Genomic DNA, 25810 nt, shown 5'->3' on the forward strand with positions numbered 1-25810 from the left:
TGCTGTGTGTAATGTTACTCCAGTTCAAATTGGGTGGCAATCACCTCTCTTGAAAATCCACCTGGAGGAAACCATTCTTGCAGCAAAGGGGTGCCCTTTAGTTATGGCAAGGGTGTCTCTGTGCTGCTGCAGAATAGACCCTTTTCTTGGAGTCCCATGACCCACCCTCCAAGCCAAAGCCTCCATGACCCATGGGCTGTTCTACCCACAGAACCCTCCGGTGGTGAAGTGCATGAGCCTGCCTGCCACCCAACAGTGAGGGACACTGGAGGGCTGCTCCTTTATTTTCAACCTACTTGCTGATTAAGATGGGAAAATAGATCCAAACCCTGGTTGGGAAAGATGAGAAGAAGACAAATAGTGTGTTAAGACCAAAACACATATTTATAAAATCTTGATGAGGGAAATTGGTATGTGTGGCAATTTTTCAACCATTACTCACATCATTAGTAGCAATTAAGCTTTTCAACATTCAGAACCCACAGAGTTCAATCGATAGCTGTGTAAGTATAGTGTGTGATGGGTAGAGGGGAGGGCAGGGAGGACAGGATCTAGAGACAAAAGTTAACTTTATTTGGATTAGAGGTTGGCAATAAGTTCTCTATAGAAAATCATTACCAATATTAGCAATGGCCACTTTTAAACAGAGTAAACAACTTACACTCTCAACACGATTAAGTGACTTTGTTATCAGAATGTGGAATTCATACTAGGATTGCAGTGCATTTGAATTACTAAAATAAGGACTTTAAATCTCAAGGGATATCATTGTTCTTTGTTTTATCATTATCATCATCTTCATCATAGGTTTTCATCCAAAGCACAGAAACTTCTTGTATTTTATTTTTGTTTTCCCTACATGCCCTGGACATATGTGAAAATTTGAAATTTTTTATTATTCATTATTTAAGTAGAAAACCCACCCTAAATTCTCATTCATAAGACTATTACATATATGTGTATGTGTGAATATATACACGTGCACACACACATATGCATACGTGCTCTTTTTCTTATCTATGTGAAGAAAAATTCGATTATTTAAGCAGTATTAAATATTAATAAAACTAATGAATTTTATTTCATAAGAGACACACACACTTTTATACGAAGCTCTAAAAATCTTATAATACCACCTGGTTCAAATTAGTACTGAAACTTTGTACAGTATACATTTATTTTTGTTCTTTCTTTAGTCTATTAACAGTTTGGGTTTTGTATTTTTATTTTTTGTATTGTCTATTTTTATTTTGGAAAAATAAGGATGATTTTTATTTAATGGAGAGAAATGCGTAAGGACTTAATTTAGCGAAACACCGTACAGAAGATACTTTCAATATTTTGTTCTACGTTAGTGATACCAAAACTGCGCAGCTTTCGAAGCTTTATGTAATTTTTTATATAATATAAATCGCATCTCTTCATAATCACAATAAAGACCAGTACTTTGCAGCTCATTTACAAAAGCAACCTGCATCATTTTCACTTGTGGTTTTAAACATAAGCCATGAAGACAGTCACGTATCGTGGTTCTCCGGTGTATTGTGTAAGAGATAATCATGTATATACTTCTGTCTTATAACCTCTGTCATTATTATAGCCTTGGCAACCTGGGCTATTTTTTTACTTAAAAGGTAGCTGCTTGTCACCAGTTTCATCACAAACAAGGCCGAGGTTATTTATGATTTGCACTCTCAAAGCTGAGCTATTGCCTTGCTGTCTGGCGAATCTCTGGAATCATTACAATTATGTGTTCCCTGCGTGTTTCCCTGTATAGATGTTGCTTTGTTGTTGTAGCTGCTGATGCTGTTTTATCCGAAAACATGCCCTTCTCTCTGGGGTTAAACCTGATCTCTTTCTTCATTTCTATCTTTATTTTTGTGATTTTGGACTCTAGATACATTTTTCTGTTTTTGCCGTAGGGAACCACAAAACCACAGTATCTTAAAGTTGGGGCTGTCGGTGGTAAGACTGTTCCCACAATTTACGTTTTTATGAGATCTTCATTGAAATCATGAATCAGGTTATTTTTGATTCAGGCCAAGTAGAAAACTTGCCAGGACGACCTTCTCTCATTGTTCCTCTGGACGCGTCATGCACACAATCTTCCTTGAAATCTGCAGCCCAGTCAACTTTCATCCTGAAACTAAGGGTGATTCTTTCTTTCTTTTCTTTTTTTTCTTTTTTTTGGCTGTGTGGTGGCTTCGTTGCTGCACCCGGGCTTTCTGGCTTTCTCTAGTTGCAGCGAGCGGGGGCTACTCTTCGTCGAGGTGTGCGGGCTCTAGAGCACAGGCTCAGTAGTTGTGGCGCACGGGCTTTGTTGCTCCACGCCATGTGGGCTCTCCCCTGACCAGGGATCGAACCTGTGTACCCTGCACTGGCAGGCAGATTCTTAACCACTGCGTCACCAGGGAAGTCCCAGTGATTCTTTCTAATAACCTACTCTTTTGCATGCTCTGAAAAGAGAAAGAGAGTAAAATATTAATAGTAAGGCTGAGGTTTGTATTTCATCAGAGTGAGCAAACAGAATGAAATATGTCAGTTTGCTGATTCCAAACTCATTCCCTCATTCTAAGTCTTCAGATCCCATGATAATTTCATTACTGGGGTTCATCCAGATCCACCAGATGTGCCACTGATAAACAGTATCAGAAAATCAGAAAACGCACAGTAGCGGAAGCAAAAGCCCTTCAACTTTTTTTTTTTTTTTTTTTCCTCCGTCAGAATCAAATTTTCAGGCCTCTGGGAGAAACACCTTTCTACAAGACCTTGCATTTTCTTTTCACAGCTCCACAAGCAGCGTGTCACAGAACGGCGGGAGCTTGAAAAGCTGGTTACTAAATCCTGCAGCAGCATGCCAGGCCTTTCAAGACTGTTTGACACATGTGTGTAGCTTAGACGGGCTGTAAAGGAAAGGAAAATGGGGTTCTTTTCGAAGGCGTATTTCCTTGCTTCACTTTCCCCGTCCAGTGGCCCTTCCCCAGGCTCCCCACCGATAATAGGTCAGCTCAGTGCTCTTCGGGGCCAGCCTCATCAAGGGTCATGGAAGAAACTGTCTGTCTGCTTAATGTTGTCGATGAACAATTGCTTCATGCTCTGTTTGTATAAGCAGAGCTCACTCGGCAATGTGTTTTCTTTGAACGGTGTTGTGGAGTGGGTCTCCAAACACACGTTTGTTCCAAGGCGTGTGGTTATAAACATCCACTCGTAGAGACCGGGGTATTGTAAAGCCTAACCTCTTCGCCCATTATTTTTGTATCGGGATATTTTTAATATGCTCGCTGATGATGTACGTATGCTTTGAAATTTTGTCCTGCACAGTGCCTCATCATTGCTTACCAACAATGGGCTATGCTAGCTAGGCAGAAAGGGGACAATAGAGATTGCTTTCTTTCTCTTCACACAAAAGCCAACCAGAGGAGCCACTCTTTAAGGAACAAACCACGTGTTATCTTACCGCGCTCCAAACGAAGGCTGAGACTCATATGATTTCAGAAAATGATTATTGAGCCCAGGTCTCTCATTGGCTTTCAACTCTAAAAGAAAATCAATAACTTGTTTATAAGAGACAGTCTTCGTTCAGAATAAGCCTATTGCGCAATGTTGCATAACACAAAGGGGGCAGAGGTCGGCGAGCACTGAAAAGGAGTACTTAAGAGTGACTGCCATTGATGCTGTGATCAACCATTGTCCGCTGTTTTGTAAAGTTAGAGGCATCCTTGTCTATTTTGAGTGGAGCTACTTTCAAAAGGCCAGATCTCGAAGGTGAGCTAAACGCTGATGGTGAGAAGCTAAAGCATCCACAGGGGCCCAGCATCATATGTCACCCAATATCTGGTTTTGGTCAGTGGCAGCAATGAGCAGATGACCTGCTGACCAAAGTTTTAGCCAGAGGATGGAAAATTTCTCTGTAGCGTGTAATTAACCTAGGTAAAAATGCTATATCCTCATAACTAAGGCAAAATGTGTTATTTCATAACCAATTCCAGTAGCTGTTAGCTTGCAGATTCGTTCTTCTGATAAGTGTTTCTGTTCGCATGTGGCTGCCATCCGTGGATTGGAGGACCTGTACGTGGTGAACACTGCCTAGTTTCAACTAATTTGGGTTCAAAATTTAGCTGTCAGCCTTTAATAAAAGGGGAATCAGCTACATTGTATCCTACTGCTAGAGTAAAATACATAACTACCGAAAAGGTTCACCAGCATGGCCAACTTTCAAGTGTGTAACCTTGGACTTTCCCACTGTTGTGAATTATTGTAGCAAAATTTTATATTTTTTGGCATTGACTTCTAGATTTCTGAGCAGCCTTACTCCCCTGTATTTGTTGTATATACAAGGGATGTAAACTAGTGTCTAATGTCAGTATTTACCAAACCTCACTTAGGCAGACTAGAAAGGTGGATGTCTCAATTTTAAACCATTCTAAAGCCGTAATTAAAATTTAGGATGATGGGGTATTTGGGGCTCACGAGATCAGTGAGATGCCTCCTGAGAAAATTGCACTTGATTTTTAAGAAATTCACGGAAGTTGAAAATTGTTTCTAAGTCAGTCTATGAGAATGGAAACAGTCACCGGTCCTGTGATATTCGTAATTCCTTTCTCGTGACTCGTGTTGCGTTTTCCCCCTGCAGCCCAACTCCAGACCGTCGGCGCAGAGCGGCCGGCACTCGGTGTCGGTGGAGGTGCAGATGCAGCGGCAACGGCAGGAAGAACGTGAGAGCTTCCAGCAGGCCCAGCGCCAGTACAGCTCCCTGCCCCGGTACGAGCACCCCACGCGCACCCCACGCGTGTCGCCATCCTCCCTGTCCTTGTCCCTTGGGAAATCCCTCCTCCCCAGTGCACTTTCTCCAATAACGAAGAACTGCACGTAGATGGTGGGAATCATCGCTTACTCAGAGGCCACCTTACCACGTGGCAGGGAGACCCGGAGGGAGGTGTTTTAGGAGATGCCCACACCTTCACCAGACAGCTCCCTCACTGGACCTGAAGTGGCTTGATCCACGAGGACTGGGCTTAGGGGTCAGACCTGGGTTCTGGTACAGTGAGTCCCCTACGTATGAACGAGTTCCGTTCTGAGAGCACGTTTGTAAGTCCAATTTGTTCATAAGTCCAACAAAGTTAGCCTAGGTACCCAACTAACACAATCAGCTACACAGTACTGCACTGTAATAGGTTTAGAATACTTTTCACACACATAATACCTAAAAGACAAAAAATAAACATCTTTAATCTTACAGTATAGTACCTTGAAAAGTACAGTCGTACAGCAGCTGGCATCCAGGGGCTGGCATCGGGTGAACAGGCAAGAAGAGGTACGGACTGGAGGAGGGAGAGGAGGTGGGAGGCGGTAGAGCTGAAGGATCGTCAGCGATAGGAGACGGAGGGCGAGCTGCCATGTCCCTCACGCCTGTCGTTGACGGCACAGGTTCTGGTTCCTTGCTGGAACCAGATGCAGGTTCACATCTTCGCAACTTGGAGGTTCGTATGTAGGGGACTTACCGTGTTGGTTCTGCGACCTCCCATGGGGCTGGAGACAGATTCCTCAACTGAGAAATGGAAAGAGAACTTTGCTCAGCTCAGGGGTAACTAGGATAAATGATATCTTGTAAATCTAGACTTCTCCAAAAGGATAGGGGCTAAATGCTCCAGGCACTGTATCTAAGGGGGATCAGTGGTCCCAAACCTGCCTCTCTTGCCGTCCTGCCATCCTTGCTTCTGCTCAGTGTTGAACCTCGGAGAGTCCCGGGATGTCCACTTGCCTAGCTGATGGCTGAGCCAGAAGAGTTTCCCTGCCGGGCTCCCCACGTGGAGGCCCCTCTGCCCCAGGGCTTCTCTGCCAAAGGCCTGAGAGCCCTCAGGTAACGGCGCCCTAAGGCATTGAAATAGCCATTTTCCGTCTAAGTATTGTAAATAATGAAAGTGTTTAAAACCATTCAGCTTTCCAAACTTCCCCAAAGAAGTCACGCCTATCATCACAATTCTTACAGGCGTTTGTACGGAACACGATTTCAAAACCAGGTGACAAAATCATTTTGGGTGGAAAACGGTCTACTTACCATGTTTATATCAAGTAGACCATTTTGAATTTGGGGGAAAAGAGTGCTGGGATGGGGCAAAGTTGACCGACTGATACGAAAGTGATCCTGATTCTAATAAAGGGGAGTCCTTTTAGTGTTAAATAACCACCATAACCGGCCCGGGGGACTTCACTGCACTGACCCGGGTCAGCCACGCCCACGTGGTGTGAGTGCAGCTCTGTACCAGGAGGGGCACTGCCTAGTGTGGGAACTCGATCACTCAGCTGTCCTCTCAATCCGTAAAGCTGTGTCTCCTTTGAGTACGGAAGTATCCTTTCTTTTACATGGGAGCATAACTAACAGTTATTTAGCCCACTCTAGGCAAGAGTCATTGAAGTTTAGGTCTAGACAAGACCTTGGAGAGCACGTCTTACAAGGAAACAACTCAGAGAAATTAAGGTACGCCCCTCAAGGTCCCACACTAGTACGTAATTCCACCAGAATTCAAACCCCACCCTGCCCAGCCCCGACGCTAAACCACTATCTTGTAATGCTCATTGCCACCGAGGGCTTTGGTGCTCACTTTTGGAACGTGAGCAGATATGGACATAAAGGTCTCTGTGCTCTGCTGCCCTTAGCACCTGGGGGGAGGCCACCACCTGAATCACCCCGGAGCATCAAATGGGCAACACTTCAAGGATTACGCAAAAAGCTTCTGCTGTGTAAGTTCCCTTCTTGCAGCCTGTCAGCTTGCATTCCGTCAGAAAGACGAGCGTGATGATGGGGATGACCTGACACGCCTGATGTGGCCTTGCTGTCCCAGCCACGCAGTGGCCATTGTGCATCACGCCCACGCAGATGGTGGTGTCTGCGCAGGGGCTGTGATCTTATCTTATTGGCAAAATGTTTGGCTTCTTATACTTTAGTTGTGTTTGACACTGTTTATAAGAAATGGAGGAGAGCTCTCATAAAGTGTGTGTAAGAAGAAAGTGAGATGGGAAATGGCCAGGACTAGGGAAGGGAAGGAGGGGGGATAGGGGCGGGAGAGCCTGGTGGGAGGAGAGACTCTGGGGCCCCATCCTCGGGAAGAGGACCAGAGAGAGGCAGGTGCACCGGATTACTCCTGCTCACCTTCCAAAGTCGCTCAGTTCTCCAAACGGATCCTTTCATCCTGGCGCCCCCTCTCCATCTCCACCCCTAACCCTCTCCAGCTCTCCCGTCCTCTGTGCTTCTCTCCCTCCTCTCCCCCTGAAGCACAGGCAGAGGCACCTGGAATTCCATGGACCAGCGGCTTGCCGCTGCTGGGACTATTGCTGTCAGTTAGTGTTTCCCTAAAGAACCAGAACTTTCCCTCTGGTCATTTATAACTCCCTTACTATTAGCCATTTTATTCTGTGCGGATAGGAGAAAAGTAGAAATCTTAAAATTAAAGAGCTGTGTGAGTTTAGGTGAGTGGGGCTGGTCGGCCTGTACATCACATTCACTTCTTTTAGAGTACAGTTGGGGAGTTAATTTGCATATAACTTATTGTCAGCCCTCCGTATCCATGGTTCCATCCACGACTCCTCTGTGTCCATGGGTTCAACCAACCACAGACCCTGTCGTCCTGAGGTACTTACTCTTGGAAAATATCCATGTACAAGTGGATCCGTGCAGTCGAAACCCATGCGGTTCAAGGGTCAACTGTAATTCCCCAACGTGCATCTCTGAGTGAGGGAATTAGGAATGCAGGGCCTTGTACACAGCTTGGTTCCTTGCAGGGAACCTCACTCAGCCAGAGGCTGGAGATCGGACGGGGGCTGTGACCCGCACGAGCTGGAGGCGAATCCCCGTTTCTGACATGTGATATTCTTCAAAGACACTTGACCTCAGCTCTTCGGATGTGGACAATTAGTGGACTTTGGTCCGAGCAAGTTGCTGCGGCATTTGATACCAAAACGATTTCACGCACACACAAAGGGTTCAGTTGCAAAGTGGAGCATAAAAGAAAACAAATGGTCGAGACTGTATCAGGCGCACTAGGTGAGGTGGTTTGAATTAGAGGGATGTATACGCACCAGAGGGGTTTGTAAATTCTCACTGTGATTAAGGAAACCTATAGGCAGAATTCAGGTTGCACCGTGAAATGTCAGTAAGAAACACTGGCCAGGTGGTAACACGAGATCGAGGGAAGGGGACACGAGTGGCCACACGCTTAATTCTCAATCAGAGGAGGATTTCTTTTTTATTTTTGTATTCCTAAGTTAGTTTTCTTTTTTCTGTTTTACTTTCTCTTTTTAAATCCTTTTAAAAATGCCTAGCTTAGTTCCTTCGTATCCAAAAGGCAGCTCTAAATCTAGTAGAAAAGTATGTTGGGTCATAGTCACTGATAGAAAAACATACTCAAGATTCTTTGTTGAATGCTTTTCTTTACCTTTCCTCTGCATCTTTCCTCCTGCCATTGGTGGCTTCTTGCTCATCCACCTTGCTTCCCGGCTGTGTCTCCACGCCCTGACTCAGTCTCCCCCACAGGCCCGTTTATTACGTGTCTCGACTGCCTCTCACCTTGTCAGCTGTGGTCTGTCTTTCTTCATCCCTGCGTGTCCTCCTCAGCGCAGTGACTGACGGCTTTCCTCAGGCGCTGGGGCTTTGCTGGGTGTCCTGTACATGACAGTGGTCTTCAGGCATCATCACTAAGAGGGAGTTATTGCCACACCAGGGTCCGTGCTTTGGGTCGACTCACGCGTCTCCAGTGAGCGCATTCCAGGACCCAACAAACCTGCGTGTTGACTGTAAAGACATTCATTGGAAGGAATGATGCTTTGTTGCTCCTGTGGTTATTCGTGGCCTTTGAGCAAAGCTGGGACAGTGGGAAGCTTGCTTCTGATTCTAACTCTGGGACGTGTTTGTGAGTTGCTTCCCCGAGTGAGGGTTCTCCAGATAGTCTTTGGTGCCTTTCTCTGCTCCCTGATCTCTACCAACCCTTCAGACAAAAGACAGAAAGCTGAACTTTTTGTTTATTTTTTTCCCTTGGTCAGAAAGATGCCCTCCCAAACCCAGAGCCTAATTATTGGAGACAAAGTCACTTGAAAGTCACCCAATAGTGAACCATGTACTATATGCCACACTTTTGTGAGCATTTTACGTCTGTGATTTCATTTATTTCTCCCCAGAACCCTATGAGATTAGAGATTATGCCTGTTTCACAGACGATGCACCTTGGGCCCAGGGAGGATAACCCTCCCAGGCTCACACAGCCACACGCGCAGACCCAGGGCTGGATCTGTGTCCGCGGGACGCCCAGCCTCTCTCACACTGTGCTCCGCGCCTGCGTGCCTCATCTTCCAAGGGAGGAGACTCTCTGTCTGCTGCTTTCTTGTGTTTCTCTACAACCTGCTCATTTCTTGTCCTCTTCTTTAATCAAGAGCTTGTTGCTACGCTAGCTTCCTTTCTGAGGAAGCATGTGTGTGTGTGTGTATGTGTGTGTACGTGTGTCCATGCATCCATGTGTACATATCTGTGTGTATGTACTTTCCTCAAGTGTCTTACTTCGAACCTCAGGGAGGTTTTCTTCCTTCTCTCTAAACTGCTTAATTTGAAGAAAATTTTAGCTTCAAGAAATTCTTTCTCCCACATCGTCATAATTTCCATCCTGAACAGACCGTTAGTGAATTCTCAGTGTGTTTGAATACAAAAAGACTCTGTTTTCCTGGACTGATTCAAAATGCAACTTCCGGTACGTGCTTACGTGGAGCAAAGCCTCTGGCATCATGGAGTTGGAGACGGGGATGGACAGGGCTAGTGGATCCCCGTGGACCAAGGGTGAAGAAGCCTATTTCCGGTTATCCTTAAACTGATAACTAACCTGGGAGGGAATCCCACGTTGTTGCTATAACATCAGTAACAAGTTTGTTGTTTTAATTAAAGTTTCATGATTGATGTCAAATCCCTTGGTTTCATGCTGGCACTCTCCATCACTCATTGCTCTGAGCAGATTAATTTATGACTCTTTAAGTGAAGGTAATCAGTGCTTTAGGCAAATAAACTAGTCCATCAAATATAAGGATTCTTGCCTGGGCGGATGGTACACATGGCCCGATTCCCGTTAAAAGGATGGATACACTGTAGACTGTTCAGTTAATCACAGTCATATCCAGGGAGGATTCTGGACAGTGGTTCATCTTTCTTATTGAAAATACCCTTGACTACATTTTAGGTCATATGGAAAATGGGCAGATTTTATCCCAAGCCACATTGACAGCACTTCTGAATGTTCAGGAATGCAAATGGCTTCATTCCTGTGGGAGACCCAGTGCTGCACAGACCTTATTTTTCCTCTCCCAGTCTTTCTGAACACTCTGTCATGTTGTGTGTGTTGATGAGAATGATTTTCTTATTGATAAATGGAGCAATATATTTTTTTGTTTTACGGCTCAATTCTCGCTCCTTCTCTTCCATTTTTAAGGCAAAAAAATTAGGGCATGTCTTCCTTCCTGGCACAAAATTGTTTTACTTTATCATAGCCAATCGTATTGTAAATTCATAAAAGCGTCTAGAGACTTGATAGTAAATTAAAGATGTTTCAAAACGATCATGTTTCCTGAAAATGATGCGCAACTTTATTGCAGAAGGGATAAGAAGCTGAAATTTCTATAGGACTCTGATTCATTTCCCCGTCCTGGGGTGACAGAAAATGAGTTGAGGAAGTTACCCTGGGCTTGGGGAAGGATACCGTGGGCAGGAAAATAGTGCTTCCTCCGCACACGTCCAGGCTCTGCAATCTTGATGAGCTTGTATTCCGAAGGGTGTCAGTTGCTGGCATATACAACTCAAAAGCCGGGGCTTTAAGGGACTGCCTGTTGCATTTTTAATCCTAAAGCAGTCTAGACTTAAAGCTTTCCTAACTGAACTCAAATCGGAATCCGTCACACGTACTTCATATTAGCTGGCGTCTCTGGCATGATGGTGGTAGCTGTGTAAAATATTTGTTTGGCTTGTTTAGAATTGAATTGTAATGTTGTAAAGCGAGACATTATTGCTGGCGTAGAAGCTGCCAAGTCGCTAACGCCCCTAACAGCGTTCTGCCAGTGAGTCTAAACTGCGGGAGACGCTGTCACCCTGAGCAGAACAGAGAGCACCGCCCAGACACGGGAGGAGGACCCTGTATCTGAGTAGCCGCGGAATCTGTTAGCTGTCTCTCCTGTGTAGCCACTGTTTGTGCCGACTTGTCTCAGACTTGGACTTGCCAGGGACAGTCATGTTTTCATGCTCCCGCCGCTGTCACAGTGTCTGGCACGTGACTGGAACCAAATACAGTTAAGTCCCCTACATTCGAACAAGTTCCTTTCCGAGAGCATGTTCGTAAGTCCGACAAAGTTAGCCTAGGTACCCAACTCACACAGTCAGCTAGATAGTACTGTACTGTAATCGTTTTATAATACTTTCCACACAAATAATACATAAAAAAACAAACCAACCCCCAAAATAAAGAAAACACGTTTAAGCTTACAGTACAGTACTTGAAAAGTACAGTAGTACCAGCTACATCACTGCTGCTTTTCCGCTTGCTTCCGGACATCCTGGGCCTGAAATGAAGGTACTGCACTACTGTACTCTACCCAGTACTGTACAGTAAAGTACACAAAAGCGCAAACATTTGTGGAGGATGCACGCACATGACAATGTACGCCAGACACGTGAAGTAACTTTCCGTGATTGGACATGCAAACGCACGTTCGCATGATTGAAAGTACACAACTTGAAGGTTCGTATGTATGGGACTTCTTGTAATGTTTGTTGGGATATAGCAATGCTATTTTGGCTCAGCCCTGCCCCCTCACTCCTTCCTTCCATCTCTCTCCCTCCTCTTTTCCCAACCCTCACACTCACCTTTGGGCTTTGCTTTCTAGGCAAAGCAGGAAAAACGCCAGCTCCGTCTCCCAGGATTCTTGGGAGCAAAACTATTCCCCTGGGGAAGGCTTCCAGAGTGCCAAGGAGAACCCCAGGTATTCCAGCTACCAAGGCTCCCGGAACGGCTACCTGGGCGGGCACGGCTTCAACGCCAGGGTCATGCTGGAGACCCAGGAGCTCCTCCGCCAGGAGCAGAGGCGGAAAGAGCAGCAGATGAAGAAGCAGCCCCCTCCCCCCGAGGGGCTCAACAACTATGACTCATATAAAAAAGTCCAGGACCCCAGTCACATCCCCCCCAAGGGGCCCTTCCGGCAGGACGTCCCCCCCTCCCCTTCTCAGGTCGCCAGGCTGAACAGACTCCAGACTCCTGAGAAAGGGAGACCCTTCTATTCCTGAGAAGGAGAAGAACAGACTCTTCGTGTCATGCAATAAAGGACATTTTCCTATGAAGACTTGTATTTTGGGAGTTTTTTTGAAACCTCGGTGGTAGTATGGAATATTTCTGTTGCTGGTATTAGTGCCTTTAAGCAGTGTGGGCTATTCGATGGAAGGCCTTAATGTCTTTGCCACTGTGTCCCAAGTGTCTGTTTCATGGAAGGACTTCCCGCCATCTGACAATCACCTGTTCGAGGCATCGTACGCTCTGCATCTCTCAGGTACTGGGAATCTGGCCCAGCCCGGGAGACGTCGTGGCTTCGTGTTACCGCCCCCTACAGCTTGTGGCAACAGATTACCCTGAAGTCAAGGGTGACGCTGGACCCTCTTTTTTCCCTTTAAGTTTCTTAGGTGAGGTGACATCTCCATCTCTGGTGGATGAAAGTGGGTGACACACACCAGAAATTGGGACTCCGTGGTGCTTCCCGGCACAGTCATTTTTAATCCTTTGTAACCAGTATGGTCTCCCTTTTCTCTCTCAGCCCCTTGCGACAAGAAAGTTCCTTCATCTAAAAGGAGCTAAGCCATATTCCAACACCGTCTGTTTATCGGGGGGGGTCCTTTTGTAACTGCCTTATAACTCAGTGTTACCAATAAAGTGATTATTCTGTCTGTGTGTATAAATACCCTTGCTCTCAGTCCTGACCCTCACATGTGTGTTGAGTCATGGCTCTGCGTGGGGAACAGGGGAGACAGGCGTCAGCCCTGGTGGGGCAGGGGGCCGCCCACCCGCCGGCCCAGTGTGTGTCATGACACGGTGGGTGGTAGCTAAGGAAAGAAAGAATTCTCCCAGGATGAGCGTCTGGCCCAGTACATCCCAGCCATTCTTTGTAAATTAGTTTCTGTTTGATGAGTTGGCAGGAAGGGCCTAGCATGGAGCAGAGATCAGTCGGACACTCACTTCGGGATTCCAGAACCTCACCTGCTTTCTCCGGTTTTTAAAGTCGGTCGCAATGGACGGTTGTCTGTTCATCCACCTGCTGTCTCTCTGCCTGGGGATGTCATCCAGGTTTCAAGATAATTCTGCCATGAAATAGAAAAGGTAAATAAGAAGAAAGGCTGTTCCACATGCCACAGAACATTCTGGTGTCCCCAAACAGGGAGAACAGAAGATTGCCCTGGTGTCAATACGTTCATGTACGTGCGGGTCACGAGGACCTGGGTTACTCCCGTGTTCCCGTCTTCTCATTTGTTGGTCTGAACCGTGGCTGTTGTAAACCGTGGCTGGATTGCTAAAGTGCCTGCAAATCCCGATGTGAGAAAAGCTTGAGATGAAATTTCAGCATACTGTGTGTTAACAAAAAAGAAAAAAAAAGACATGTACCGATACGCCTATTTTCTATTTTTTATTTTTACCGGCACATTGTATTTTTGTGTCCACTTCTTTTTAGAAAATATGTGAGGGGTTCATCCCCGTACCTACGTCTCTTTCGCATTTCTGTGTAATGGTTCTGTTTGTTCACGGAACATAGCGATGTTGAAATGTGACCAGTGTAAGCATGGTGACCTCCGACGACAGTTGCTCTTCCTCACAGCCTCCCCTGTGCTGTGAGAAACAGCTTTCCCTGTACATATGAGACTTCTAATAAAAGGCATATTTCTTCCTGTTCTCTGTGTGTCTGTAGTATTCCTGTGAAAACTCTCCTAGCTGGGTTTTTTTAGTCTACCAACAGATGTAATTTTTTTTTCCATATTTAGAGAAAGTTGAAAGTTTCCTCATCTCTGTCTGTGCAGACACGGAAGTGGGTGATTGATTGTTTATTTGAACACCTGAGGAGAGAGGGGACAGGAAAGAGAGAAGGACCTAATTAATGAGTCCACTGGAAGGCCCAGGCTGCCCGGAGTAGCCGGGAAATTCGGAATGGGAGGAACCGATACACTAGAATAAATAAAAGAATAATCATACAGAGAACGATGTAATATTTCCGTTGTTGCCCTTTGCACTATGGACCATTTCAACAAGGCGAATGTTCTGCTTGAGTCCTGACCGTGTGTACCTCGATCCCAGAGAGAAGTCCAAATTCAAGCTGACTTCCAAACTAGCCTGGTTCTTACTTCCCAGATTACACAATGAGGCTTTGCTCCTTCTTCCAGAGGGACACTCATTCATATTTGTATGGTGCTTTGAAGGCACAAAGGGCACTAGATCCCTGGGTGGGTCTTGTGCACCATTATGGTCGTGGTCCCCACCCAAAGGGCAGGCTTTGCAAAGACCTGTCCAAAACGCCCTCCCAGGGAGGGCCGAGCATCAGCTGGTTGCCATAGCAACCCTTATCCTGCCACTAAATCCAAACTCTGTCACCGCAAGATTAGTAACGAGAGGTGTATAGCAAGCCAAGGAGATAACACGTCTTTGGTTCCTATATGCCTACAAGGTGTGGGAAAGGAGAAAAGCGAAGATGGACAGATTTGTTAATTTTCTCACTGACCAGGAGGTCCGCTGCAAATGCCAAAACTCACAGGTTATTTATCTCAACTGACAGTGAGAAGAGAGACAGTACTGGATGTTGTGGGAGCCTAAATCACAGAGGATTTGTTGATTAAAACTGACAGTTTGAGCCACACAGAGAAGAGGTGGAGAAATAGATGTGGGTCAGCACAGAAGTGAGAATATGCCCGATGAAGCAATCTTGTCTAAATGAACTGGCCTCTGCTCCAGCACATCTCACAAGGACTTGCTGGGACCAGAGGGAGCGTGTGTCCACAGGGAGAAGTCTCAGGTCAGGAAAGGGTGCAGGTGGCAACCCCAAGGCCCTCACACAGCTAAGGATGGAGGTGCAGTCGCTCAACTGTCCCTCAGAAAACCTGGTCCCCCTGTTACCACCTCTCTCAGGCCATTAGGACTACAGATAGTCTTATAAATATGTATATGTAACTATACATTATAAAACAACATTATATAATGTAGCAATAGTCTGTGTGACTCAAGCACCACACCCACCTCCTTTCCCTGGAGTCAGTTAGACCAAAGGCAGCTCAGAGGTGAGCGGATCCCAGGTATCTCACTAAAAGGAAGGAGAGGTGGACCCGGGCTCCTCAGGTTTTCTGCTAAGGAAGTCAAATGTATCAACTCCGAGACGATAAACCAAATGAATTTTGTTTCATCGAGCGGGGGCCGTTGGTTTTGTTGCAAACCCTTTTTGAAAAAGGGCAGAAAATAAGCAAAGATTGCTGACCACCACTTAGGCGGCAGTGGGCTTTGTCATGATCTGCCACCATGAGTCTGAACACGAGGCCAGAGGGAAGAAGAGACCAGGGGTCCGGAGGCTTCTCTGTCCACATCACTCACCCCAAAAGGGCCCTCATCTCCTGGGCTGCTCCCCTTCTCCGATTGTTTTCATTAGGGAGTAGACGTTGTTCGTCTATACACGTGACAGGCACATGCAGCAGATGTGAAATGCGTATGTAATTCTATATTTAGCTGGTTATTTTCATGTGTCCCTTATTTCATTCTTAAAACCCAAGTCTTACCTCCAGTTGATACCAACCTGAGCTTAAGCAGATAGTAATTTGTTTCTGGCTCTGTTTGCTGGTCCTGGCAGAGGAAGTGACTGAGGTTCCATCACGCTTGTCCCATCGTGGATGTCCTTGTACGACATGGTGTGCTGTACATCTAAATGTCTATTTAACAATCAGTTCTTTTCTTCTTTTTTTTTTTTAACAATGATTACTCTGACAATGACATGTCAGGCAAGGAGATAATCTTTTCTTACTTCAGAGACAGGATATCATCTTAATAAGGCAGCTAATAAGAATGTTCACAGGTCAGAAAGTGAGAATGATGGAGAGACTTTAATGGAAAAACCATCTTCAGCTCTGAGTAATGATTAGATCACAAAGCTGGTTGAATTAAATTGACTTTTTTTTTTAATGCAAGGAGGATGAAGGTTGTAATTCTGAGCATAAGCTTTTTTTTTTTTTTTTGAACAAGAAACATATTTTACTTCAGATTTCATAGAGAAAAGGTGGGATTATCATTGCCTTCCGCACAGAAGGAGCTTATTTTCCCGTTAGACGGGTTGTTCCCTCCAAAATTCATCATCTTCCCGGTCAGCATGCATCTTCCTCTGCCTCCTTTTCCTTTTCCCTCAGCTTTCATATTCAGCAACGGAAAAATCGATGGGTGCCCTTTGTCCATAAATTTAGTTTTTTTAGATTAAACCCTATAGTGGAGAATTTGATTTTTATGAAGGATTCTATTATGAGTCAGATAAGATCAAATGTCTTTGCTAAAGAGAGTAATTGCGTTTCCTCGTGAGTTTTTTTTTTTTTTTCCTTTCTGAGTTTAAATTTCAACGATCAGTTTTTATCTCCTCATTTTTTATTTTTTAAAGCGAGTTATCGGTGCGCTGGCCTGTCACTTCCTAGATGTGTCTATTTCATTCCGGACCAGGGAGAAAAGTGCAAGAAACAAGGACCAAGGCTTCCCACTGTGAAGCTGAACACTTACTCCTCTTTCATCCTTAACATTTATTTCCTCACAGGATCAATTAAATGTGTGAAAAAAAGCGCTCTTTTGAATTGCTCAACTAACTGCTGAGTCACCTTGCACTGTCGTTGGCTTAGAAAAACCGTTTGGAGTTTGTTCCCATCTCTGCATCTGCAAAGTCTCGTGATGATCTGAGTCTCCTCCTGGGGTGTCATCAGCTCTTGGATCAGCGGCTAGAAGGTGGTGTCAGGGCAGGAGCCCTTCTCCCTTCTCTGAAGGCAAGTTGCTGCTTGCTAGGAGGCTCCTTCTGAAACTGAAGTTTGGCTTCCATGAGGGACTTTACGATGCAAATATTTTAAGTACAACTTTGAAGATTTTGCCATTAAAAACAGTCTTATGTGGCTCAGGGCCCAGCCGACTGCAAACTACAAGGGGGAAATGCCATAAATTGGTGGCAAGGGACAGGAAGGAAACAGTTCAAATTTCTAAACCAATCGTGACCTTGGTGAATGATTTGGTTTCAGGGTTCAGCTCATATCTGACTTGCTTTTTTTTTTTTTTTTTGCGGTACACGGGCCTCTCACTGTTGTGACCTCTCCCGTTGCAGAGCACAGGCTCTGGACGCGCAGGCTCAGCGGCCATGGCTCACGGGCCCAGCCGCTCCGCGGCATGTGGGATCCTTCCAGACCGGGGCACGAACCCGTGTCCCCTGGATCGGCAGGCGGACTCTCAACCACTGCGCCACCAGGGAAGCCCTCTGACTTGCTTTTATTCAGCTCTCGTTGTCAGTGGCAACAAACTTATCACGGTTGTTTATGTTGGGATGAAATGGGAGCAAACATTAGTCTGACAACCCAGACAGAGGTGGAACGAGGACTTGCCCTGAAAGCCGGGTATTTTGGAATCATGCAAAGCTTTGAACTTGGCTTGTGGGGCCTCCAAGTGAATTTGTCCTGCGCATGCCCTTGACTTGCAACTCCATTTCCAAGGCTTCTTTAATGTCATCTGCATGACTTGCCTCCCATCTGAGCCTAAGGAGCTCGCCCTCTGGTCCAGGCAACCAAAGCGTTAACACAGAATCTGAACCAGCCATCAGAGGGCACAGCAGCCCCTGGCTCCCACCTTACCGGGTTGACTTATGCGTGTAGTGCTTTACGATTGGTACAGCATTCTCTTCTTTCGCATCCCCAAACCCTGTGAAGCACGTTAGGGAAATGAGAGTCCAATTTTACGCATGAGGAAATGGGGAATCCGAGAGCTTGTGACTTGCCGGTTGGTGAACAGCCCAATCACAATGTGGAACCCATTGTCCTGAACCTGTGGGGTTATAAGGGTTTTAGCAAAAGGATGTTTTTCTGTTTTTAACAATTTAAAATTCCTTACTTGACCAATAATCAATAATCAATAATTCATTGATTGAGAAAAGAAACACAATGTAATGCATAAAGAGTTAGGAAATTAACAATGCCCTGAAAATAAATTTTATTAATCATAATACTATTTGCGTGCACTTACAAATACATATGTACATATATTATATACATTATGTGAGACAAATACACTGGTTCTATAATGGTTTACTTTAGTCCAAAAATGCCTTTTGAAATAGACAACCAGCCAGGCCTCCGTGTGGATCTGCAGACCCCACTGGGTCCCTCGTTGCTAACTACTGTTCCATTCTTTGGATCCTTTGCTTCTCTATTTAAACCTCTTAGACCAGAAAGTATGTATTTCTAAGCCAGGTTCTAATGTTGAGAAAAGAAAGAGTCCTATGAGATTAAAGGCAGACAAATTTAAAAAAATAAAATAAGGGTCTGCACCGTGGGGAAAGCAGCATGCTTTAGAGCACAGAGTGGCCACAACAGAAAGCCAGTCCTAGCAGGCGAGTTTCTGAAGCAGATGCAAGAGAGACTCCCAAATGCTAATACAAAATAGAAAAGATCGCTGCAAGATTGTGCAAAAACACAATGACAATTTGCATTAAATCATCAGCTGTTTTCAGCACAGATGGGAAAAGCCTGTTACAAAATGTTGTAAGACATTTGCGGCGGGTTTCAAGCTGGACAGGCATTAAAAACATTCTTAAGCTTTTCACGTTGGAATAAAAATGTAAATCATTTTTAGTGAGGAGTTCTTCTTTACCTATCCTTTTTCTTTGTATTTTATTTTATTTTTGGTAAAGAGATGACATACCAATGGCCAAGGGGAAACGATCCATTTACAGAGTTGGAGAGAGAAAATTTATCTCCAAAGAGGCAGAATATTAATTATGCATAGAAAGAAACTTTTACTCTGAGACATTCCCGACGAAACCAGTGGCTTATTTCACTCCAGATCCTAATCAAACACAGTCACAGCATCTGGAGAGAAACACAGGAGGTTACTGGGTGTGTTTCAGGGCAGGGGGCAGGGTTGGGCGGCTCCGAAGGGTGGGACACCTCTTCCAGGAGCCTCTCTGGGGTTTGCCCGCTGCTTCACTGTACAGCTGTGTCCATCCTCTGCTCCTTTAAATGGGCTGTGGGGTTGTGAAGCAGGAGCCAGCAGCTGATGCTCCAGGGCCCACTCCTCTGATCCGTGTCCCTGGAGAAGAGACGCAGACAGCCACAGACTTCGCATCTGGAAGAACTGGCTGGCCCAAGGAAACGAGTTTCCAATAACTAATCCAGCTGAACGAGGCACTTCCCTTGGCTCCAGCTCTCCTTCCCGTAAGCCAGGAAATGTTCTCTCCATTCATTAGGGGATGGCTCATCAGGGACTTCTAATCTCTGATTGGCTACTTCATACACTGTGGTAGTATCTTCCGCTGCCCATCTGAAGTCCTTTTAGGGTTCCCTCTGGATTAATTGAAAGCCATGGATATCCTGTTTGTGTGATCTATTCAAGGTAATTGTAAGGCCATGAAGAGGCCAATACTGATTTTTAAAGAAGATGCCACTTTGCAAGGCATGAAATGGATAATGTGTAATGTGGAGTCAGTCTAGGGAAAATCATTCATTCATTCACACACTCGTTTGTAGTTCCCACTGTGTGCAGAGTTCTGGGTTAGGTGCTGGGAACGCTCCAGCGAGTAACACAGTCTTATTCTAATGGGGACTTGCTGATAGCAGTCAGAGGGTGAAACTAGCATGAGGAGAATGAAGGAGGGTTAGGGAATAGAGAATGAAAGGAAGCCAGGGATCTTCTGTTTCAGGAGATCGCAGCTGAGCAGAGGTCTGAAGGGGTGAGGGAGCCCTGGGGCTGTCTGAAGGAAGAGCCTGCCTGGGAGAAACATCCATAAGTGCAAACTTGAGGCCACTGTGTGCCTGGTGTGTCACGGAGCAGTCAGGAGGCCAGGCTTACGATTTGTCAGGTGAATGGGCTGGGGAAGAGGAGGGTCGTGATCGGAGCTGGATGAGGAGGAAGTAAGGGCTGGAGTCAGGCGAGGACAAGAAGTGATATCAGGCCCGCGGGGCCGAAGGATGGCTGGAGTTGGGGACTAGAGCTGATGAGTGGGGTGGCCCAAGGAGCGATTGTGGAGGGGTATGGAGGGTGTGTCCGTGGGAGAAGGTGGCCGGTGTGAGACAGTCAGGGACCGAGAGACCAGTACGGCAGAAGGATCTTCTTCGTGGGTGTGGAAATCAATTCCAGCAACAAAGATGGTTGCAAGACAGTAGTGCAGGTGCTAACGTCGTCACAAGATGGAGGTCTGGTAGAAACCTGCCACCAAGAGTGGAATAGCACATATTGTAGCCAATTCACAGCTGCAAAGAATTGGGGGAGGGTTGGGGAGAAGGGAGGAGGGATGCCCTGGAGCCTCAGCAGGAGTGAGAGGGACACCTCGCCCACGGCCAAGCCCGAAATACGCACAGTGTCAGGGGAAAACAGCCACCCCTGGGAGGGCCGTGGGGTCGACAGGAGGAAGAAGTGGCGGGGTTGGAGAAAGCCCTCCAGGGATGTCAGACGACGTTAGGAGCACAACCCAGGCATCTTGGGCGTCTTCTGATGAAGTGAAAGGGGGTGCAGAGCGAGACAAAGTTCTGTGGTCTCTGAGTGGGAGGTAGAAATTCAGTTCTAACCATTTCCTACTTCTCAGATGCCAGAAAGCAGGAGTCTTGCAAAGTGTTACGGTCCCCTTTGCCTAGGAGTGGGCTGCTATGACTTTTTGCATCACAGCAGCTGAAATGCCCAAACCCACTTGATGACAATAGATGCATCCATCCATCCATCCTTCCATCCATCCGAGGGCTGATATATACCAGACAGTGTGCCGTCACTGTGCATTCAGTGATCAGCTAAAGAGACATGGATATTCTCATTAAAATTACAGTCCAAAGGCAGAAGCAAACACTAATTAAATAAACACACTAATAGATGTAGTACGTTAAGCTATGACAAGGGCTCTCAAAACCAAGTTGCTATGAGAGAAAAACAGAAGGAGGGGACATAATTATGATGGGGACAGTGAAAGGTCTAGTGAGTTGAGACCTGAAGGATCCTGAAAACCTAACAATTTGGCGAAATATCAAGAACCTGGAAACTTCATAACCTATGGTGTTGAGGTTTCATTTTCTAAAATGGAACTAATGAAACAACCCAAAAGGTGGACAGATTTATACCCAAACCAGTTTCTTTTAATTGTTTATTACAAAAATTGGACCTAAACATGCAAAAATAAGAGAACGGTTAAGTAAATTATGGCATATGATGTACTCGTATGTTATCAGTTATTAAAGTGAAAATAGCATGTATATATAGGAGGTTAATTTTTTCTCAGTAAATCACTCCTTGCGAATCACGAAAGCTCTAACACGTGAAGATCTCTGATACACTTTACTACGTCACTTAGTATTAAGAGTAATAAACTTGGAAATACTGTTGATGTGGAATGATAAAAGTGTGCCACCTTTTAATCAGTTCCTTTTCTTTTTATAAGGGGCTTATTTGTACCATAATATGTAACAAGAAGCCCCAGAGAAAGAAGAGGGCTTCAACCAAGTGACCTTTGACAAAACTTTGAGTTTTGTTATTTATGGACTGAGAACAGTAGAGAGTCGTATGGCCTCTGTACCTCAAACAGCTGCCCTCACGGGTCCTCAGATTATTGTCAGTGATCCCCAAGTTACTGCCAGTTTAAAGCCCTTGAATGTTTCAAGTGGTTCCTGCCTCAATTTCTTAACAAGTAACCATCCCATGTTCTCTGGGTAAGTGTCATTGATCAAAATTATTTTGACCCCTCTTCAAATCTGCTTGCTGCGTGGGAATTCGTTGGTATTGACCAGTGACTTAAGCTAAAGAAATTAATAGAGAAACTACCTTCCACTGAGCGTGTGTGAGAGGTTTGGGAGAGTTTTATATTTTTCCTTAATAAAAAAAAAAGCTGCGTGCAATAAAAAGGAGCCCAAGAAGTTTTCTAAACCCTCAGGTTGGTCCAGCAACAAAAGCCTTACAGCCTGTTTTCGTAATCATTTATTCAGTACCTGGAACAAGCTGACATCTCTTACAATGATGAACTCTTGGCCTGATCTTTTCTGATTGGCCTTTATCAAAAGATTTTAAAGTTTAATCAAGAAAAGAATTGTTTACGGCTTCCCTGGTGGCACAGTGGTTGAGAGTCCGCCTGCAGATGCAGGGGACACGGGTTCGTGCCCCGGTCCGGGAAGATCCCACATGCTGTGAAGGGGCTGGGCCCGTGAGCCATGGCCGCTGAGCCTGCGCGTCCGGAGCCTGTGCTCCGCAACGGGAGAGGCCACAACAGTGAGAGGCCCGCGTACCACAAAAAAAAAAAAAAAAAAAAAGTAAAGAATTGTTTAAAAGCTTAGCTTTTACAAATACCGGAAGTTAAGAGCTCTCACTTAGCTATGGATTGATCTTCAGGATGGACAGTCGGATTCTAGAGGGGGAAGAGCATCGGACGTTCTCTACAGGGTGGGGACCTCCCTAGGATCTCTCTCCTCCCATTCATGGCTCAAATCACAACTTTTCCAGAATGCGTCCACCAGATGACTACTTTTCACTAGAGCTCATGTTGAGGGTGAGCCAGAGACACAGAGGAATCACGTAACATACTGGGAAGTTTAGGTACAAGTTTTCCAGCCCATCCTTGGGAGGATGAGGGAGGTGGGATGAGTAACAAGTGCCTGGCGCTTAGGCAGTCTTTTGAATCCCGAAATGACAAGCTGCTAAGGCGTCTAGAGCCATCTGATTACTATTTAATAACGTTGGCCATTAGGAGACTGTCAAAGATCCATGCTCTGCTCAGGAGTGCCAACTTGCCTTTTGAAACTTGGAGAGACTGGCGAAAATGTTGGCTTTGGCAGATGGGCTCTTGGCATGCGTGCGAGTATTGATCACCCTTGCAGGGTAGGAAATGCTACTCTCTCTCTGATTAAAAGTTTCTTACAAAGGAGAACACCAGCTTAAGGTGGTCAGCATCGTTAATAGCCTACATTTAAGAGATCTCTACATTAAGGAGTGTCTGTTGCCAGAGTGTCCATCTGACTTTAATGGATCTGACATTAAAGAAATCTGACATGTCTTTTCCCTTTCAGGTGCCGTGTCCTTCTTTAGTCTGACTCAATCATCGTGCCTCTTCGCTTTGCCCATTTTCTCTATAAACCTTTCTTTGCTAAGATCTATGGCTTTTCATGTGAAAATGGGACCATCAGTTGGAAAAAACCCACGAATACTAAGACTTTTAGGGACACGCATGTTAAATCCCGTTTTGGTGAATCTGAAGGTGAGATACTGCAACGCCTTGCAAAGTGATCCATCCACACTGCAGGACTCGAGTCTATTCAAATCCAGATGAGACTTTGGCCCATTGTTTTAAAAACAGCTGGATCCCTTCAAGACCCTAGAGGTGCACCCTGAATCCTTGGTCTTGGGTGAGCCCTGAGGCCCGATTCTGTTGCTTAAATCTCCACATTGATCTTTTCACCCAGTTAACCTCAGGATTTGTTGAATCCCAGCATTGTGTTTCAGGCTTATTTCTGGCTTTGGTTTATATCTCCTCTATGCAAGCCTTCTTTGGTGACCCAGCCTCCACTGTCTTTTGGTTTGACCAAGCAGCTCAGCTCCATCTCTCCAAACGTGTTCCAGGCTTGGATCGCACTTTGCTGTCCCCAAATGACACCCAGGACACTACGTCCAACACCTCTGATAGGTTAACTTCATGAAATTAATTGACCATGAAATTAACCTGGCTTCTTTCTCATAGTAGACAATAAATGTTTGTTGAGTGAATGCTTCGCCTGAAACTTTATTTAAAGGACTTGAAGTTTTTGCTGTAGTGTCTTTCTGATTTCCCTTTTTGCACTTAAAGCAAGCGTGTAGTGTTTCTGTAAACAATGAGTGAAAGACAGAGAGAGACAGACCAAGGTATAAGAAAACAGACGTAGGTACATTTGAAGTAGGAAAATTTTTAAAAGGCAAATACTCCTAGACTCTTGTGTGACTTTGAGAGTTATTCCTAATGAAATTTGACATGTTTTAATAAAATTCAGTGGATGGAGTATTGACCCCCACCTTCATCCCTGAAATGTTGATGTTCCTCTGGGATATGTCCTGGGTCCTCTTCTCTTCTCTCTTTTGTCCCCTTCCTGTTCATCCCTTCTACTGCCACCTGTACGTTGAAGACACCCGGCCCCCATGTCCCCGGGACCCTCACTTCTCCCGTGGTCTTCGCTCTGCTTTGCTCTTGTCTACGGCGCTGAGGAGCCACTGCCTCTGCTGCTGGCGCCCTCTCTGGGTCTACCAGTGCCTGTGCCCGAGGCCATGGTCTCTGGGGGCCCTCAACCTCCCACTGGGGCTCACCGTCCCTCCCCATTGCCCCCATTCTTGTTTGTGACACAAATCAGTGCAGTGTCAAGGGGCATGGGCTCGAGTCAGCTGACCTGGGTTTGGATCCCAGCTTTTCCACTTACTCACTGGATAATCTTGGCTTTTAACCTCTGCAAGTCTCAGTGTTCCCATCAGGGAAATGGGGACAGTACCCCATTTCAGTACCTACCAGATAGGGTTGTTAAGACGATTTATCAATAACACAACTGCTTAGTCCCATGCTTAGAACCTAAGTGCCCCCCAAATGGTAGTAGTTTTTCTTCTTCACAGATTCCTTTGTGAGAGTATCTCCTTCAGTTTTTCCTGGCAGCCCCCTTCTATCCATGGGGCTCAGAGAGAGTTTGCAGGGATGTTCAGAAAACTGGATCTTAAACAGTCACTGGGCTCTTCACCCTCCACCCACTGGTCCCTCTCCTGTTCCCTCCTCTCCTCCAGAAGATGCCTTTTTTTAAAACATCTTTATTGGAGTATAATTACTTTACAATGGTGTGTTAGTTTCTGCTTTATAACAAAGTGAGTCAGCTATACATATGTCCCCATATCTCTTCCCTCTTGCGTCTCCCTCCCACCCTCCCTATCCCACCCCTCTAGGTGGTCACAAAGCACCGAGCTGATCTCCCTGTGCTATGCGGCTGCTTCCCACTAGCTATCTATTTTACGTTTGGTAGTGTATATATGTCCGTGCCACTCTCTCGCTTTGTCCCAGCTTACCCTTCCCCCTCCCCATATCCTTAAGTCCATTCTCTAGTAGGTCTGTGTCTTTATTCCCGTCTTGCCCCTAGGTTCTTCATGACCATTTTTTTTTTTTTTAAGATTCCATATATATGTGTTAGCATACGGTGGTGGGAATGTAAATTGATACAGCCACTATGGAGAACAGTATGGAGGTTCCTTAAAAAACTAAAAATAGAACTACCATACGACCCAGCAATCCCACTACTGGGCATATACCCTGAGAAAACCATAATTCAAAAAGGGTCATGTACCAAAGTGTTCACTGCAGTTCTATCTATAATAGCCAGGATATGGAAGCAACCTAAGTGTCCATCAACAGATGAATGGATAAAGGAGATGTGGCACATATATACAATGGAACATTACTCGCCATAAAAAGAAACGAAATTGAGTTATTTGTAGTGAGGTGGATGGACCCAGAGTCTGTCATACCGAGTGAAGTAAGTCAGAAAGAGAAGAACAGCAGATGCCTTTTATAGAAACTG

At 45.4% G+C, this 25810-nt stretch overlaps 1 protein-coding gene across 22 annotated transcripts in view; it reads left to right on the top strand.

Annotated features, from left to right (window-relative positions):
• The window catches only part of PARD3 (par-3 family cell polarity regulator), a 727131-nt gene that overhangs the window by 624658 nt on the left and 76663 nt on the right, over window positions 1-25810 (top strand). For 20 of the 22 annotated variants that reach the window (XM_067702290.1, XM_067702246.1, XM_067702315.1 and 17 more), the window contains 2 exons: window positions 4634-4761; window positions 11908-13952. In XM_067702290.1, the coding sequence (XP_067558391.1) occupies window positions 4634-4761; window positions 11908-12304 (525 nt within the window). In that variant the 3' untranslated portion in view covers window positions 12305-13952. Of the gene's footprint in view, window positions 1-4633; window positions 4762-5239; window positions 6204-11907; window positions 13953-25810 lie in introns of those variants that run through there. The other 2 variants (XM_067702348.1, XM_067702341.1) reach the window with 2 other exon arrangements.

This window comes from Pseudorca crassidens, chromosome 1 (assembly GCF_039906515.1).
Source record: "Pseudorca crassidens isolate mPseCra1 chromosome 1, mPseCra1.hap1, whole genome shotgun sequence".
Lineage (NCBI taxonomy): Eukaryota > Metazoa > Chordata > Mammalia > Artiodactyla > Delphinidae > Pseudorca > Pseudorca crassidens.